The sequence below is a fragment of the Rhinolophus ferrumequinum genome, chromosome 16, assembly GCF_004115265.2.
Source record: "Rhinolophus ferrumequinum isolate MPI-CBG mRhiFer1 chromosome 16, mRhiFer1_v1.p, whole genome shotgun sequence".
NCBI classification, from domain to species: Eukaryota; Metazoa; Chordata; class Mammalia; order Chiroptera; family Rhinolophidae; genus Rhinolophus; species Rhinolophus ferrumequinum.
Window position 1 is genome coordinate 57,437,914 of NC_046299.1, and position 16,522 is coordinate 57,454,435.

The 16,522-nt window shown below is 44.2% G+C and overlaps 1 protein-coding gene across 10 annotated transcripts in view; it reads left to right on the forward strand.

Moving 5' to 3' along the window:
- The first annotated feature begins 2,330 nt into the window (after positions 1-2,330).
- Positions 2,331-16,522, forward strand: part of NRG3 (neuregulin 3) — a 1,097,333-nt gene continuing 1,083,141 nt past the window's right edge. For all 10 annotated transcript variants that reach the window (XM_033131417.1, XM_033131422.1, XM_033131418.1 and 7 more), the window contains exon 1: positions 2,331-3,308. In XM_033131417.1, the coding sequence (XP_032987308.1) occupies positions 2,471-3,308 (838 nt within the window). In that variant the 5' untranslated portion in view covers positions 2,331-2,470. The remainder of the gene's footprint in view (positions 3,309-16,522) is intronic.

A 16,522-nucleotide genomic window follows, 5' to 3' on the forward strand; every position in this document is an offset into this window, starting at 1 on the left:
TGGGGAGCATAGACAAAGAGGGTTGAACACTGTGTGAACGCAGCTTCAGGGGAGCATTTGTCCAGCTGCATCATTACAGCACTTTGTTTTTACACTGGATTTATCTCAGCGGAGAATGAAGAAGACAGAGGCCACACGAATAATGGAGGAGGGGGCAATGAACTAGGAGTGTTTTGGAAAAGTAACCTCCACTACGTAATTTCACGTTTAGTGTGAAAGCTAAATTTTATTTGCCATACAGAAAAGGCTGGCCAATAACTGCCCAGAACCTACAGAAGGCAGAGATTAGGTTAATTTTTACTTAAGAGGACTGTGCCTAGCACTGAAAGGCTGAAGAAATATAGATTCAAGGGTGTGTGGTATTTTGTTCACTTGCAATTGTTGGAATCATAATTCAGCATTCCTGGATTAGGGCACATTCTATCAAACTAAAAATCAAAAGCTTTCCTATGGAAAAAGTCTCAATGTTATAGCTGAAAGAGGCGACAGCCGCATTACTGCCATCAAAAATAATTTATTAGCCATGTCTGTGCAAAGTACTTTGGTAGGCACCAAATCCCAGAGGCTTCCCTTTTCAATGCATCCTCTGCTCTCTGCAGTCCTTTCAGTGTACCGTTTTGCTCTCCACCTGTGAATAAAATGGATACCTTAAAAAACTTTATCTCTGTGGAGACGGCTACAGGACAAGAGAATGCTGGTTCCATCAACCACGCCAATTATACAGTGCTGGGGAGGTGTATTAGGAGGCTGACATCCTCACCCTCTCATTCCTGGAGCTTGTAAATAATAACATCTTTCCGGTTTCCACTTTAGACCGGGAAATGGGGAGAGTTGACAAGCGAGGATTTGCACCATCAGCATAAAGCATACTGATGCTGGTTCTTTACCCCTTCCCTTCTTCATCGCCCTGCCCTGTCCCCAGGCAGCTCCCACACTGCACCACAGATATAGGTACACAGGTACCTCTGTACCCAAGGGAAGAAACCAGCAACAGAATTTTGGATACCAACCAAAATCGTTTTAAATTTTACCTCTCAAAATCAGTTGCCTTGTGACTTGTGCGCTTATGAGTACATCTACATTGAAAAATAGTATATATTTTTTAAAGGTAAGCTATCATAAATCGGCTTGGGGCTACCTGCCAGGTCCAACTGCAAAAAGGTCGTCTGCTTCACCAGCATCTCTTTCAGGAACTCGGAGGGAAAGGTGGCTCTAGATCCAACAGCACCCTCCACCAGGCAGGGGAGTGCAGACACCCTCCCACGCGCACACGCCCCCGCTCCGCTGCTCCGCCGCGTCAGTCTCTGACCCCACTGCATCCACACCAGAGATGGACTCACAGTCGGTTGGCAGCTGCTTTTGCCACACACTTCCAAGCGGGGGTTTGCTTGGATCAGTTCTTTATCTTGTGCGCATTAAGAAACCATCATTAGGCGTTGGTGGGAGGCGCTACTCTGCCTGAAACCCAGCCCGTCCGCGGCGGCCAGGCTCACACCACACCCGCCCAGATGCCAGAGCCAGCCTAGAGCTGCCCGTGGCCCGGGTCCGCGTCGCCCGGAATTCCCGACGCGCTCTGCCCCTTCACCTCCCTAAGCGCGACCGGGAAGCGACTTCGAATCCACTGCGGCTTGCTGGGTTCCCTCGGCGGCGGGTGGCAGATCACCCGCTGCGGGAGCCCCGTGCGCCCCGGCCCCGGGCTCGCGGCGGCGGCGGCGGCGCAGCTCGCTGGAGTTTGAGTCGGGCGGCGACGGCGCGAGCCGCAGGCGGCGGGAGCGCAGCGAGCCCGGCCGCTCGCCCTCCGCGCTGCGCTCGGATTGGTCTCTCTAAGAGAGTGCTGGCCGAGGGTTGGCTGCGGGCCGGCTGAAGAACAGGTGCACCTCGCCGCCCGGACTTGCGGCGCGCCGGGGCGGGCGAGCGGCGGCGACCAGGCCGGCCCCCTGTGTCGGAATGCGGTTCCCCCGCGCCCCTCAGCCCGCGGCCGGCCGGTTCAGCCCCTGAAGGCGGCGCGAAGCTCCGCGGCGGCGCGGGCGGGCGCCCCGGGGAGCGGGCCGGGCGCCGCGCCCTGAGGATGCCGGCGCGGCTGGAGCGCATACAGCCGGCGGGCGGCAGCGGCAGCAGCGGCAGACGCGGGGCCCCGGCGCGCAGGAGGCCGCTTGGAGGGCTGCAGACGCTCCCCGCCGCTCCGTGACCGGCCCGCGGGGCCCGGGGCTCGTCTCGTCCCTCTTCCGCGCTCCTCGCCGCCCCCTTCCCGGCCCGCGTCCCCTCCCCCGCTCCTTTCCTCCCCGCCCGCCGCCCGCCTCTCGGGGGGAGGGGCGTGGGGGCAGGGAGCCGATTTGCATGCGGCCGCCGCGGCCGCTGCCTGCGCCTGAGCCCGCCGCCGCCGCCGGAGCCCGTGCCCGCTCCCGGCCGGCGCGGCCCCATGCCTCTGGCGCGGCCCTCGGGGGGGCGAAGGTGAAGACCGGCTCCTAGGATGAGTGAAGGGGCGGCCGCTGCCTCGCCACCTGGAGCCGCTTCGGCAGCCGCCGCCTCGGCCGAGGAGGGCACCGCGGCGGCTGCGGCGGCGGCAGCGGGCGGGGGCCCGGACGGCGGCGGCGAAGGGGCGGCCGAGCCCCCCCGGGAGTTACGCTGTAGCGACTGCATCGTGTGGAACAGGCAGCAGACGTGGCTGTGCGTGGTGCCTCTATTCATCGGCTTCATCGGCCTGGGGCTCAGCCTCATGCTCCTCAAATGGATCGTGGTGGGCTCCGTCAAGGAGTACGTGCCCACCGACCTGGTGGACTCCAAGGGGATGGGCCAGGACCCCTTCTTCCTCTCGAAGCCCAGCTCCTTCCCCAAGGCCATGGAGACCACCACCGCGACGACCACTTCCACCACGTCCCCCGCCAGCCCCTCTGCGGGCGGCACCGCCTCTTCCAGGACGCCCAACCGGATTAGCACTCGCCTGACCACCATCACGCGGGCGCCCACTCGCTTCCCCGGGCACCGAGTGCCCATCCGGGCCAGCCCGCGCTCCACCACGGCACGGAACACTGCGGCCCCTCCGACGGTCCTGTCCACCACGGCCCCTTTCTTCAGTAGCAGCACGCCGGGTTCCCGACCCCCGGTGCCGGGAACCCCCAGTACCCAGGCAATGCCCTCCTGGCCCACTGCGGCATTCGCTACCTCCTCCTACCTTCACGACTCTACTCCCTCCTGGACCCTGTCTCCCTTTCAGGATGCTGCCGCCGCTGCCGCTTCCTCCTCCACAACCTTAGCTTCCTCCTCCTCTACCACGACCACGCCAGAAACGAGCACCAGCCCCAAATTTCGTAAGTAAACACTGTGTCTGAACTCTGATTTACTCCTGAGTTTTCTTTCTGCTCTCTTGCTGCCTTTTCCCCTCGCTGTCTCCTAGCATCCCCCACCCCACCCCTCACCCCGCCCCATTACAGGTTTGGAGCACTGAGTGAGAGTTAACACTGGCCACAAGGGAGGTAAAAGGTGCCGGCCGGTTCTGGGTCTGTGTGTGGGGTGGAGGCCGTAGGAAGTGAAGGGAGACTGTCAAGCTTCAGGGGTCCTACTTCCGTGAGTCCCAAATGAGAACACCTCTCCTGACTCCCTTCAAAGGGTTAATGCGAGTGCGATCCCTGCCCACTGCAGACCTGCTGGCGAGCTCTGGGATCAAGCTCCTGTTGAGAGCTGGAGAGGAAGGGAGGGCCTTCCCAAACCCTCTGAGCCCTTTCCCCGCCGGTAGGAAGGAGAGAAAGAAAAGCACATGCAAATTGACCGACGATAAACCACCAAGGGAAGTTTTGCCCCTGTGGGGGCTGTGAGAGGGCGTGGGGCTGACGATTTGATGGAGATGTTGTTGGCAAAAAGAAGCTGTAGACACTTCGAGCATCCCTGACCCGGGTAGGGACCAGGAAGGGTTAATTTGAAGCTATTGGGGGAGGGAGGAGATCCGTGGCGAAGGGCTAAACTGATCGCCCCCGCGCCTGCCCCCCCGCCCCCCCGCAGCCTGCCGGTGGCCATTCCAAGGTGTGGAAATTGATTGTGTGGCCGCCTAGAGTGAGTGAACTAGGGGGAAATATGAAGGGAGCTCTGCGGAGCTGCCGCCTCTAGGGTCCTGATGATGGAGGAGTTTTTTCAGCTCTGCCAAGCATTTGCTTTTGTTCCTTTCCCAAAGTGGAGTGTGAACCTCATCTCTCCTCCCTCTGTGCTTGAAAAATACGGGCGGAATGGGGCAGAGTTCTCTGCACTCAAGGATGAGAACATCCCACCCTTTTGCAACAGATATCACTTTGAATGTATTATAGCATCTTCAGCCTCTGTTCCACTGCTGCCAGTACTGGCCAATTTACTCCAAGCATGGTAGTTTTCTATCTATTTGTATAGGAGGTGTATATTTCTCCATGTCTCTATAAATAATGTTTTGGGTGACTAATTGACCTCTCACCCCACCCCCACCTTGTTCTTATATTAAGGAAATCTTAGGAAGCTTCTTAATCTGACTATTGATTAGGATATGGGAACAGTTTGTACAACCTGTGAAGGTTATTTAGGACAAACCCCTAGTCTGCCTGTTCAAATTCTGGGAAAGTCTATTTTCTAAAAACTGCATGGTTTGTGCTGCCTTCATAGTGTATTTCTGTTTTGAGTCATAACATCTGGGGGAAAGGAAGATGCTGATCTCCTCATTAACTCTTCAGTAGGAACACCTGGGTTGCTTTCAGTCATTTGATAATTTCCCTGACCTTTGGTCTTACCCTTGGGTGTTATTTAACCCTTGAAATTTTTTTTTTTTTTAGGATTTAGTGTATTTGTGGGTAAGAAATACACTAAAGAAGAGAGAGGAATTCCTTATGCCCTTTCTTAATAAGCTTAAGGGGAAGGAAAAAGGGGGGGCTAGAAAATAAATTGGGAGACCAGGAGAAGAGGGGAAGGAGGGAATCTGCCACAAAGCAGAATGGCAGTTAAACCAGTAACTTGCTGTTCCTCTCTCCTTTGGCTGAAGCAGTCATTTTTGAGAACACATTTTTCTCAGAAGGTGTTTAGAGGCTTCTCTCAACAAATCCAGCTTGAGTTTTTTGAAGGGATAAAGGATGTGTGAAACATATTCAGTGGATTGAAAATAGATACGTGTCTATCCTGAAGACCCTAGATGTTTCCTTTTCTTTTGATAGGTGAGAGGAATAATTGAGTGTGGGTGTATTGCCCACCTGTGTGTGTGTGTGTGTGTGTGTGTGTGTGTGTGTTTCATGTTATTTCACAGTTGGTTTTCTTGTGTTCCATTCCGGAGGTTTTTAAAGAAAAGCTCAAGGTAATTCTTTCTACCCCTCCACGCTCCCTTCCTACATTCTGTAGAAGGGAATGGCAGCCTGTTTAATAAGTAATGACTATTGACAGGGCTCTCAGCCCCAAGGAAAAAGGAGGAGGAATCTGTTAATGGATTCAACGTTCACATAGACATATAAGCAGTATTTGTTTTATGTGTATCTGAGGTCCAGGTCTTGCTCTTTTTTAAAACCTTTAATAAGCAGTCGAATTAAGGGATAAAGCAAGTATGCAAATCCAGCAGAAACTGACCTGGTTTGCATATATCAACAGGGAAATTTCAGTGAAAGGAAGATTAGACAGTTTTCATAAAAGATGAGTTTAAATACTTAGGTTACATGGTAATTTAAAGAAATAGTACATTGTAATTAATTTTGGGTTCAAGATTGCAGGATGATTAACAAACTAAAGGTTTCATTTGAGGGATTTTCAATAGTGGTATTGTGAGCTGAAGAATGGCCTGAATATTTGGTATTTATATTTTTAACTTGTTTGGATCATGTCACTAAAGTTCCCAGGAGAGAAATCCCCTTTTGCCCAGCTCCTCCCTTCAGCATTCAGTAGGTTTTCTTTTCTTTTCCTTTCTTTTCCTTGTTTTTCCTTTTCTTTTCTTTTCTTTTCTTTTCTTTTCTTTTCTTTTCTTTTCTTTTCTTTTCTTTTCTTTTCTTTTCTTTTCTTTTCTTTTCTTTTCTTTTCTTTTTCCTTTTTTTCAGGACAGATGGTGTTGTAGCACCTGAGGACAGCTGAGGAGGATGGATGCTCTGTTTTATCAGGACTCACTCACCAGTTCTTGAATGGCCAGGGTCGTTGCTGTTGCTCTTAATACCTCAAGGCTTATAGAATGAATTCTTTGTGTTCCTCTTAGGCCAGGCTGAAGGATCCTGTCTGTGAAGGGCAGCACAGCTCTTTGCAGGAGAAGAGGCTGGTTCACTCTCGAATAAACACACTTGCGAATTGGACAATAGGATTTTTGCAAGCCAAAGCTATTTTTGCTGTGGGGAAAGCCCAGTGTAGAAGACTGTTTCTAATTTTCTGTAGTATGAGAGACAAAGAAATGTTGAACTTGAAAGGCAGAGGGAGAAGAAGGGCTTGAAAGTTGACTTTTCTCATCTTCCAACCTTTAGACCATGAACTGAACCAAAACGTCCTTCCTACTGGAATCTCTTGAGTTCCCAGTGTGTTGCCCAGAACTTGCCTTGCCTTTAGACTCTTTAGAAACAAATATCAGCATACTGCCACTAGCAGAGGATTTCCCCCAAAACATCTTTGAAGCATTTTGGATCTGAAAGTATAGGTTAGTTTACAAATTTTTCAAGCCAGGAGCTACAGACAATAGAGGAACAGTGATTTTGACCAGTGTACAAACAGCCTTTTATACTGTATTGAGTGTGTTTTCAGACTTGATGCATGTATGTAGAATATTGTCAATGCAAATGTGGATTATTTTACTCAGCAAAAGGCACTGTCTAACAGGTGAAAGATCAGCATCACTGGTTAAATTCAAATACTAAAGACAAAGAGCCACTTTTGATGCGTTATGCTTTTGGAAGCTACCTAGTTAATTCCACTGAGTGAGATCACAAATCTTGAATATTGTATTTAGCGAAGAAATAGATGTGAAATATATCATTGATGTTTAAACATAGTATGGGGATAACCAAGTCTATTTAAATAAAGCTTTACCTTATTGTAGCCTATTTGTAATTTTGAAGAGAGCCATTGATAAAATTGACTATTTTCCTATCTTTTTAAAAAATGTTTAGTCTTTCAATAACAGTACTGTTGGTTGTTTTATAAGCACCATCAGATATAATTTGTTTTAAAAAAGTTACTCCTATACGTTGTCTTTTATCTATGTGGATACAGGCCCTCAAATGAATTTCAACATAGAAGGTACTATGTTGTCCCCAATCATGTGTGGTAGCCAAAGGGAGAGGATTCAGAGCTCAAGATCAATATTTCTTATGAAATCCCATTGAGAGCTTTTTTATGAGCACATGCTGCAACCTGAGTATGGTTTGACTTCCTTTGGTCTTAATACAGGATTGTAAGACTGTCCTGCTTTAATCAATCATACGGTACATTTCACTCTTTAGATACTTCCTGTTGCACTTCACGGGCCAAATGGAAGACAACGGGCATGGATGGGCATAGAATTGACAAGGTTCTTTTTAGGGCCATATTTAGTGTGATCTCAGTGCACTATGATCGTGGTTTCAACCTTTTTTTCTTTTTTCAATTCCTCATGGCTGAGATAAGAGATTGGCATTGCTGTTGTTGATGGAGAGTCCCTTTTGCAAGTTTGATTTGTGATTCCAGCCAACTCTGTGCTTGTGGTGTTTCAATGATAGCCTTTTTTAACACACAGTGTTGATCCACAAGCTTGTTAGAGAAGGAGGGAGGAAGGGAAGGAAAGAAAAGGGAAGGAAAGAAAAGGAAAGGAAAAGGAAACAGAAAAAAACTGGTTTGTGGCAACTTTTCTCTGTTACTAAAGAAACCAGCTTTTCTGAATCCAGGTCGTGCCATAAGCAAGAGTACTGGTGCAGGGTTTGAAACCAGTGCTATTCTGGGAGGTCTAGTGTGTAGAGGAACACAGTGTCTCTCCTCTCTGGAATACTCTCTGAACCCTTCCTCCTCTCCATACCACACTGAGAAGAAGACTGATTTTTCAACTTGCTTCTTTTGTAGAAATTCTTTCCTCATAACCTCTCATATCCAGTGCCAAACATATCTCAATTCTCTATCTGAGATATTGGTAACGGAACATGAAAGTTGGCCCTGAAATGTATAAGAGCGAGGGAAGAGCCATAAATCTAAGTCTGCAAAATGCATTTGAATTGCTTGTGGATAAAACTGAAATTCATTCTTCTCCCTTTTGATCTGTTTTTACCTTCAGACTTTTGTGTTAAGTGAGGCGTAGAGCTGATAATGTGTTGACAAATACCACTGAGATATTTTGAAATCCTAGAACTTATATTTGTCTATACCCAAGAAAGTGTTTTTTCCAGAACCATGTACATAGTGAAGGCAAGAGGGAGGAATAGACTCAATTTCAAGTTTTGTAATATCAGGATGAACACATACCTAAATAAGTGGTTCCCATTCATAAAGTTATTAATGAAAGTTTTGGGACGTGTACTTTAGATTGGATTTCCGTTTTCACCATCCTTTCGTTGAGGACTTTGTGTACTCCTCCCTTACCTGGTCTTTCATGAAATTGAGTCATGACTGTGTGAAGGCTCCTTAAAAACTTCTGAATTGTTTTAAAAATCAACCCCTTTGGTAAGATATGTTAGACTGTTTAAGTTGATGTAGAAAGTTAAGAGAAAACATTTTTTTGTAATCCATTTAGGGCAATTGAATTATTAAACTGTCTTGATATTTTATTTTTTAAGTTAAAAAATTTTTTTTAAAGATTCCAAAAACTTGGTGGAAAGCTAATGGCCATTTATTATCCCACACAGATTGGTATACCAATCATACTAATGTTGACAGTCCTTATTATCTGATTCTACAAAAAATGTGTACAATTAAATATAAGCTCTTATATCAATTCATATCATTGTTATTTTCATGATACATGTCATGTGTTTGGATTTCAAAATTCATTTAAATGAATATTTAACATTGATTTGGAGCATTTCAATATTTATAGTTAATTGAAAAAGTCTATAAAAGTCTATAAAAGTAATGGTTTAAAAAGCAGAAAATTAAAATAAAACTTAAAATGTATAGAATGTTCACCCTCCCCTATCTTGATGTAGGCCCAAGGCTTTTTCTTGAGTATGTCTTGATTATGTATTCATTAGTTTGGTCTTAGCATTTTTTTTTCATACACCACACCTCTAAATACCTGTTTCTTCTTTCAAGATACTGGTGAAGGACTCTGAACCCATATTCTTCATAAATCTTATAACATATCCTTGCCCTGAGGATCTTTTAGTTTTCTTGTCCATATAATTCAAAGTAATTCTCTTTTTCTCCTCCTCTTCCTCCTCTTCTTCCTCCTCCTCCTCCTCCTCTTCCTCCTCCTCCTCCTCTTTCTCCCTCCTCTTCATAACTACCATTTGAAGTTTCTTCAAAGCATTTAACTGCTTTAATGGAAACTGAATTATGTTTTGTTTCCATAATCATGTATCATTGGCTTACGTGAAATTTAACTAAATTACATAATTACAGTAAGAACAACTGGCATAAACAGGTTTGTTACCCCAACTGAGTGTTGGGAAGCACACAACCCCACAGGTGGTTATGGAGGTGTGCAGGCTGCCTTGAGTTTCTCCAGGTGGCTGTGACCTTCTCACCATGTTCATCACTGGAGGAGTGATGACATGAGCTGGCTGAAGGGAGCTAGGTTAAAAAAGTGACTTTTTGAGTAGGTTACAGTTTAGAAAAATGTTAGTCATGACCATATTTTGTAGGGACATTTGTGGGAGGGTGACAAAGATTTGTATAAAAAAACCAAACAAAAAACCTGTAGCCTTGAATCCTGTGATAACTGCAACCTTAGAGAACCTATTTAATCTCTTAGAAGTTTAACTTCCTCTTCTGGGATAAAGAATGTGATGATAATAACTTGCCTCTTCTACTACTGGTAAAAGTGCTTGGAAGCTGCAAAACCTTCTACTGTTTTAATGTCCAGAGAAATGGGAAGTGGACAAACGAGGCATTTTCATCCAAGAACCCATCAGGCCATTGAATTCAGTTGAAATAAATGTTGGAGCCAGTCTGTTACCTAGCTTGAGGGATCTCATCACACTGAGAGAATATTGTTCTCGTGTGCCCTTGGGATCTCCCTCGGTTCCTTTCTGACACCTGGCGCACACAGTAGAATACCGTATGGGAATCGACCTCAAATCACCTTGGCAGTTCAGTCACAAACTGGAGCCCATCATCCCTCCTCCTTTGCTTGGTAGGTGTTTCTTAAAGCCTATTTTGGACATGTTTATCAAAGAGAGGAACTACAATTTTGAGGAAAATGAGTGAGATTGTTGGATTATGTGGATTTGGAAATCTGAAATCGACAGAAATCTGAAGATTCTTGATAAAAGGAAGAATGCCTCATGGCTCCCTTCATGTTCATTCCCACATTGTCTCCTTGTCATGGAGTCTTTGGAGAGAACTGTAGTAAAAACAGGCAATTCTGCATTGCATTCTCGTCCCCTCTTAATTCAGGAGTTACTAATTTAGGCTCTATGGGATTAAATAGGCTGCTGGCATCCATCCAGCTCTTTCAGACGTATGCCTTTGTACGTTCGGGATCTTTAATATTAACACTTTGAAAACATCTTGCTTCAAGTCTGTGTTGGTTGGAAGCTTCATTCTGAATTATATTTCAGAGTATTGCTATTTTGTTATAAGCCTTCTATTTTTCAAGACAGGTTGGTGATTGTACATCAATCATAGAGTGCCATGCCCAGGCATAAAAGTGGCTAGTCCGAAACAAGCCTGCAAATGGAATTCAGAATTAAGTTTAATAATAGAAGTTTAACAGCTCCCAATGATAAGATTGTGTCTTTGAGGCCTTTTCCTAGAAGTGATACTGTATGTCCCGGATGCAATATCGGCTATAAGAGCATTTATAAAAATACAAGATCATGTAAATATATGTAACCACTTCAGCATTAATAATTACAGCCAGAGTTATGAGAACAGGAGTTTTATGCTAAACATTTGGTAAGACTTCCTGAACATGTTGGCCTCCCTCCTGAGACACCCTTCGCGTGACCACATGTGACCCTCAGCATGATCTTCCTATGAATTGCCAGGTAGTTAGAAGTTCACCAAGAGAAAATCACCCCCTCCTCATCATTTTGGGGTCCAATTGTGTTGATTTTTGTGCCTTCAATTTTACTTTTAGAAATGGGGAAGGATTCTTCACAGAATCTCAGTCTTGGAAGGGGCTTAAGAATTGAGGTAATAATAGAAACCCGAGCTGCCATCTGTGGGGTTTTACTGTGTGTCTGAAGGACCAGCCCTTGACATACGTGGTCATATTAATTTACTGAAACAAGGATTCAGAGGCAGTCATCTGGGCCTGCAGCCTAGGTCTGGTTCTCGGTCACACAGGGAATCAAGCTGGGCTTAGAGTGTTTCTGTGCTTTGCCCGGTACATGCTTAACGGGCACAGTTTGAAGGATCAGATACATAAGCACGTCATTTTACAGCTAATCTCTCCCCACCCCAAATCCTAACCCATCGATACAGTGCGTCCACATCAGTGTACATGGCCTCTTTCAAGCCTAGGCTCATCTACAGTGCAACATGCCATTGTAAACCCCATAAAGGGCACATCTGCTCCATACCTGTTCTTTGCTGTGGTAAAAGGGAGCCTTTTTAACCAGAGAAATTGCCCTGGTTTTCAATTCACAGGTAAATTTTCAGGATGTTTCAACAAAAGATAAGGAATATGTGCATCTAAACTTCTACTCCTTGATCTTCTTCACTCTGTTTTCTCCTATGGCTGCTTGTATATGATTCAATAGGACAATGAGCGAGAACAGTTAGGGACATTTTTTTCTGTGCTTGCTAAAATTTAGCCCAAATTGTCTTCTCTGCCCATTCCAAATTGCTTTGCTTACAGTAGTTATTCCATCCTGTGCTGAGACTGGCCAATGAAATGTGTGAGGCAACCTGTGAAGCAATAGCCTTGCAGTTTTACGGACACTGAAATACCAGCCCTACGAAATAAATGTTGGGTGTTGCACCACTCGCAGTGTCTCTGCAGAGTATCTGAATTCCTCTTAGTACCATACGATAAGGTCCCCACTATTGACCAACCAGTAGTCACAGGGTTATTGGTGAGACCCTGATGGGCTGCCAAGGGTACCACACGTTCTACCCCCGTCATTGCTTATTTGTTTGACATTTCTGAGTCAAACGAACATTGTGCCAAAAACTATTCTATGGGTTAAAGTGAAAGATGATTGGAATTTCTACTTTTGTAAACTCATGAAAGAAAACCAGAAATAAATCAAATACTAAGATTGGGTTATATAGTCTTTGAATAGCTATGCAGAAGGATCCGAATACGGCAATGCCAGGAAGCCTGTATTGTCGGAATCCCATAAGACTATGAATGAATCCTGTAGACTAAGAATGGAGAAGGGGGAAATGAGATGGGTTACCCAAATTTATTGTTAAACAAACATTTTTTCAGCATAATGGCAAAATCTACAGTCTCTAGGAATATAAAAGTGAAAATGGGGTGCATGTATTAAACACTATCCTCTTGACTGAATTCTGTTTACCTGACTTTTCGGTATGAGACACTATGTCTGTATTAAAAAAACTGATAGGCGCCTGCTGCTTGCTGAATAGTCCCCGTTGGTAGGGCTTTTGCCTCCCCCAAAGGAGAGGTGTGTTGACCTATTACTATGTAGTTAGTTTTATTAGCTCCCACACCTGTTTATGCCAATTGTTGTATTTAAATAGTATGCAAAGCAATGAATTAATTGTGGTTTCTATTAGAACTAAGTTGATTACTTTGGATATACTCCATAAAGATAAGTCACTTAAAACAGCTTGCTTGTTGAAGAAGGTGTGGACAAGTTTAAGGGAGACTATATTGATACACCCATAAGAAATTTGCACCTGGATTGTTTCACCTGCGATTTCACATTCTTATTCCACAATAATACACTGAAACTGAAAAATCACAGTGCACATTTGGGTTTGGTCTTTCATGGAAAGATAAAAGAAGTTTATTCAGAGAAAAGCCTTCACTTTGGTAGCCAAATATTTGGCAAATGTATGTGCATTTGTATGTTTTAGGTTAAAATAAAAGAAATTTTAATGAACCCATGTAATAGGTTTACAAAGCCCTTAAAATGAGTTTTTATAATTTTAAACATATCGGAAAGTGTGTATTATATAATTATCTAAAACTTTGGGTGGAAAATTATATTAGATGCTAATTACATTAAGCTATGTAGATTAATAGATAGATTTCATGTATAGTAACTATAGTCAAAGGAAGTATACCAAATTGTTAATGGTGGCAATTTCTGGATTGTGGAGTAGAAATGTTATTTAATTTTTTGTATTTTGCTGTTTTCTAAGTTTTATTTAATGGTCATGAATTACCTCTCCACATAGAAATTTCTAAACTTTTCAAAAAGTAAAGAATCAGCTCCAGGAATCAGAATCAGTTCAAGTATTGGTCTTGTTTCTGTGAAGACTTTTTTTTTTTTTTTCAATTTTGTGTAAGAGTTTGTGTCTTAAATGTGGTATCAGCATTGAAGTGTCCACTGAGTTGGATTCCTGCTGTGAAATGCAGATGTATAGAAATACAAACTCCTGTTATTGCTCATGGAAAATACTGCTTATTGAAGTCAGAGTGTCTTGCCCTAGACCTTGGATTATGAGTCTTGTGACCTTATAGGGATAAAGTCGATGGAAGTTCAATGACTTACTTAATGGCTCTTCAGGATCACAGATGTGGGGCAGTCCGGTGGGTCGTACTGCTACGGATGGATATAGTCGATAGATATCAGGCAGTTGTGTGGGCAGTAACCAGTTACTTGGCCTGTTTTAAAGATCAAATGCATGGAAAATGCAGAGGCTAGTTGCAGTGCTGGGTCTTAGAAGAGAGTGCTTAGGCCAAATAAGAACAGATGCAATGACCAATTCAAAGATTTACTAGATGCTGAAAGGCTGTCACAGAATTACAAGATATTTGTTCCCATAATACAGTTTGGTGGTTGGATGACAGATAGATAAATTCCATAGGCTGGTGGAAAGTGGTGATTTGTAGGGCCCATAGCCCTTTAATTTGATGATAAGGTGTGCTCAAAGGTTTTTAGGATGGTTCACAAATACACTGGTGAGCGAAAAGTCAGAACAAAAGTATGATTCTGTTTATGTCATGTTTAATGGTGGAAGTCAAGATTAGTGATTATCTTTGGGAAGAGGCAGATTGTGAATGGAAGGAGACCCAAGATATGAGGCTTTAGGATATTGATGATAAATATTCTGTATTTTTTACCTGGGTGCGTATTACATGAGTGAGTTCTATTCATCACAATTCATTGAGCTGTATACTTATGATTTGTGTACCTTTTGTCTACTTCAGTACAAACTTAAAAATATAAAATAAATATTTCAAAACATTACTTTGGCCTTTACTTCATGCTACCAGGGTGGTGGCCTGAGTTTATGGATTTTTCCATTTATAGACACTGACTGGATCATAACTCAGAGTGTTTTTTGTTCATGCCTGGAAGACTCCCAGGCTTCAGGAGCTCCCTTTGTTCTCAGGATCCCAGCTTATTGAGACTCCAGCCAGATATCCACACTCCTTTTCAATTTAAGCCTTTCTAAATGGATGCTTTGTGTTTATATTACATTAAACTTTCTTCTACCCACATCAAGAGTGTTTGTGATACAGCATAAGTTGCCATACTTTTCACACAGCTTACACGTCAAATCATACTTGTGTCCGAGAGCGACTTGTATCCGAGAGTGCAGAACTTTATCACAGTTCTGCAGACATTATACACAAAAAAGATAATCCATCATCTGCATTTATGGTTTTGTGAGAAGAGCAGGGCATATGTTCCAGAAAATGATTAAGTCCTGAAGTGGGTGATTCCAACTGAAAAAGCATATTAGGCTTTGTCAGAAATTAGTGATAAGAGCGGACGTAGGTGGTTTCAAGGGAGAATTTATTTAGACAGAGAATGGAGAATTGAGGCGAAACTAATAAAAGGTCATTAACGGTGGAAGTGTGCGTGTGCCCACCCGCGTAGAAGCCTGTAAGGGGTCTGGCCTGATGGCAGAGAGAGTCTCTCTTGGAGTTAGGGAGGCAGCCTCAGCTTTTCGTTAGGTCAGGGCCTGATTCAAGAGGAAGGGTTTGGGAGGACATAACCAGGCTGCTTTGGGAAACCACAGTCAGGGTGGGTGCAAGGAATTGGTACAATAACTGTAGTATTTTCAGAAGGTGCAAGGTCTCTATGGTGACTTTGAGGGAGGAACAAGTAGCACACTATTCTCCAAGGCTAATTGTCCCAAATCTTTTAAAGGTATGGTCTTTGACTTGTGCTGAATATATTTAAGTATTAACTTTATTCCAGTGCCTCTTCAAAGTGCTGTAAGAAGCAGTAGAATTGGTATGTGTAAAATGTTTAGTTTTTCCATAGTCACATCAACACAGCTCTAGATTTAACCGAAAATAGTAGCTTTTGAATGTCTAAAATTTGTAAGTGAAGATGCAAGAAAAATAACAAGAAGAAACTCTTGACTTCACCGCTTCACCTGAATTAACCTGTGACTGCCATAAGAATTTTGTGACTTAATGGCCACCTCACCCTCTGGTTTCGTCTGATGTCCCTCTTTCCAGAGGCCATTCGGCACCTTTTGGGATTGAATGCTGACACTGCAAAGCATTCAAAAGGCAGTGGCACTGTTGGTTTCCCTGATCGCCCTGGTCACGTGGTGAGGAATGAGAGGGAAGATGCTGCTGCCTCAGGATGTGTGATAAGATGAGGCTCTCCCTGGGCCTGCTGGAGGGCTCCTCTCCTAGACAGAAGAACTACATCCGTTCATTTGCGTATATTGGCCCCTCCAAATTCGTTGTCACCCTCTCTGTTCACTGGCAAGAAGGGCCTGCAGATTAGAATCAGAGGCATCACTCTTGCTGGCTTACTTGGTTGCTCGTTGTTACCAGACAGAGGGCTGTAACACTGTGTAAGTGCAGATATTAATTAGTATTAATAGCCAGAGGCGTCTCTCCTTCTGTTTTTCACTGATCACATAATTTTCACTGATGTCACCATTCATAATAAGCCAGCGACATATTCTACTGTCATTTGCTTGGCATATTTTCAGTTTCTCTATATTTTTTGACCTAGAGGTAAATTTCTTTTTCTGTTATTTGTTTGGGTCTTTGTGTATATGCTCAGAAGAGATTTTTCGAAAGCAAAGCTGTAGATGGGGCCTTAACAAAGTCAGCATTAAATCTGTGTTTCCCCTTCGTCATTTGGTTTTGTAAGTTTCTGTGTGACCTTCTGAGGTATTACACTGATGCTCTTCTTTCCTGGGGAGCAGCTCTGAGTAATTTATGGCAAATAATGACGTGCTGTTTCCCACAGTGCCCCCCAAATGTCTGAGTGTTATGATGGTTTGCGGAGCTTGATTCCTTCTAAATGACCAGGTAACACAAAAATGTTAACCCTAAAGAAGAATGGTTCAGCAGAACGTGCTGCCTGCA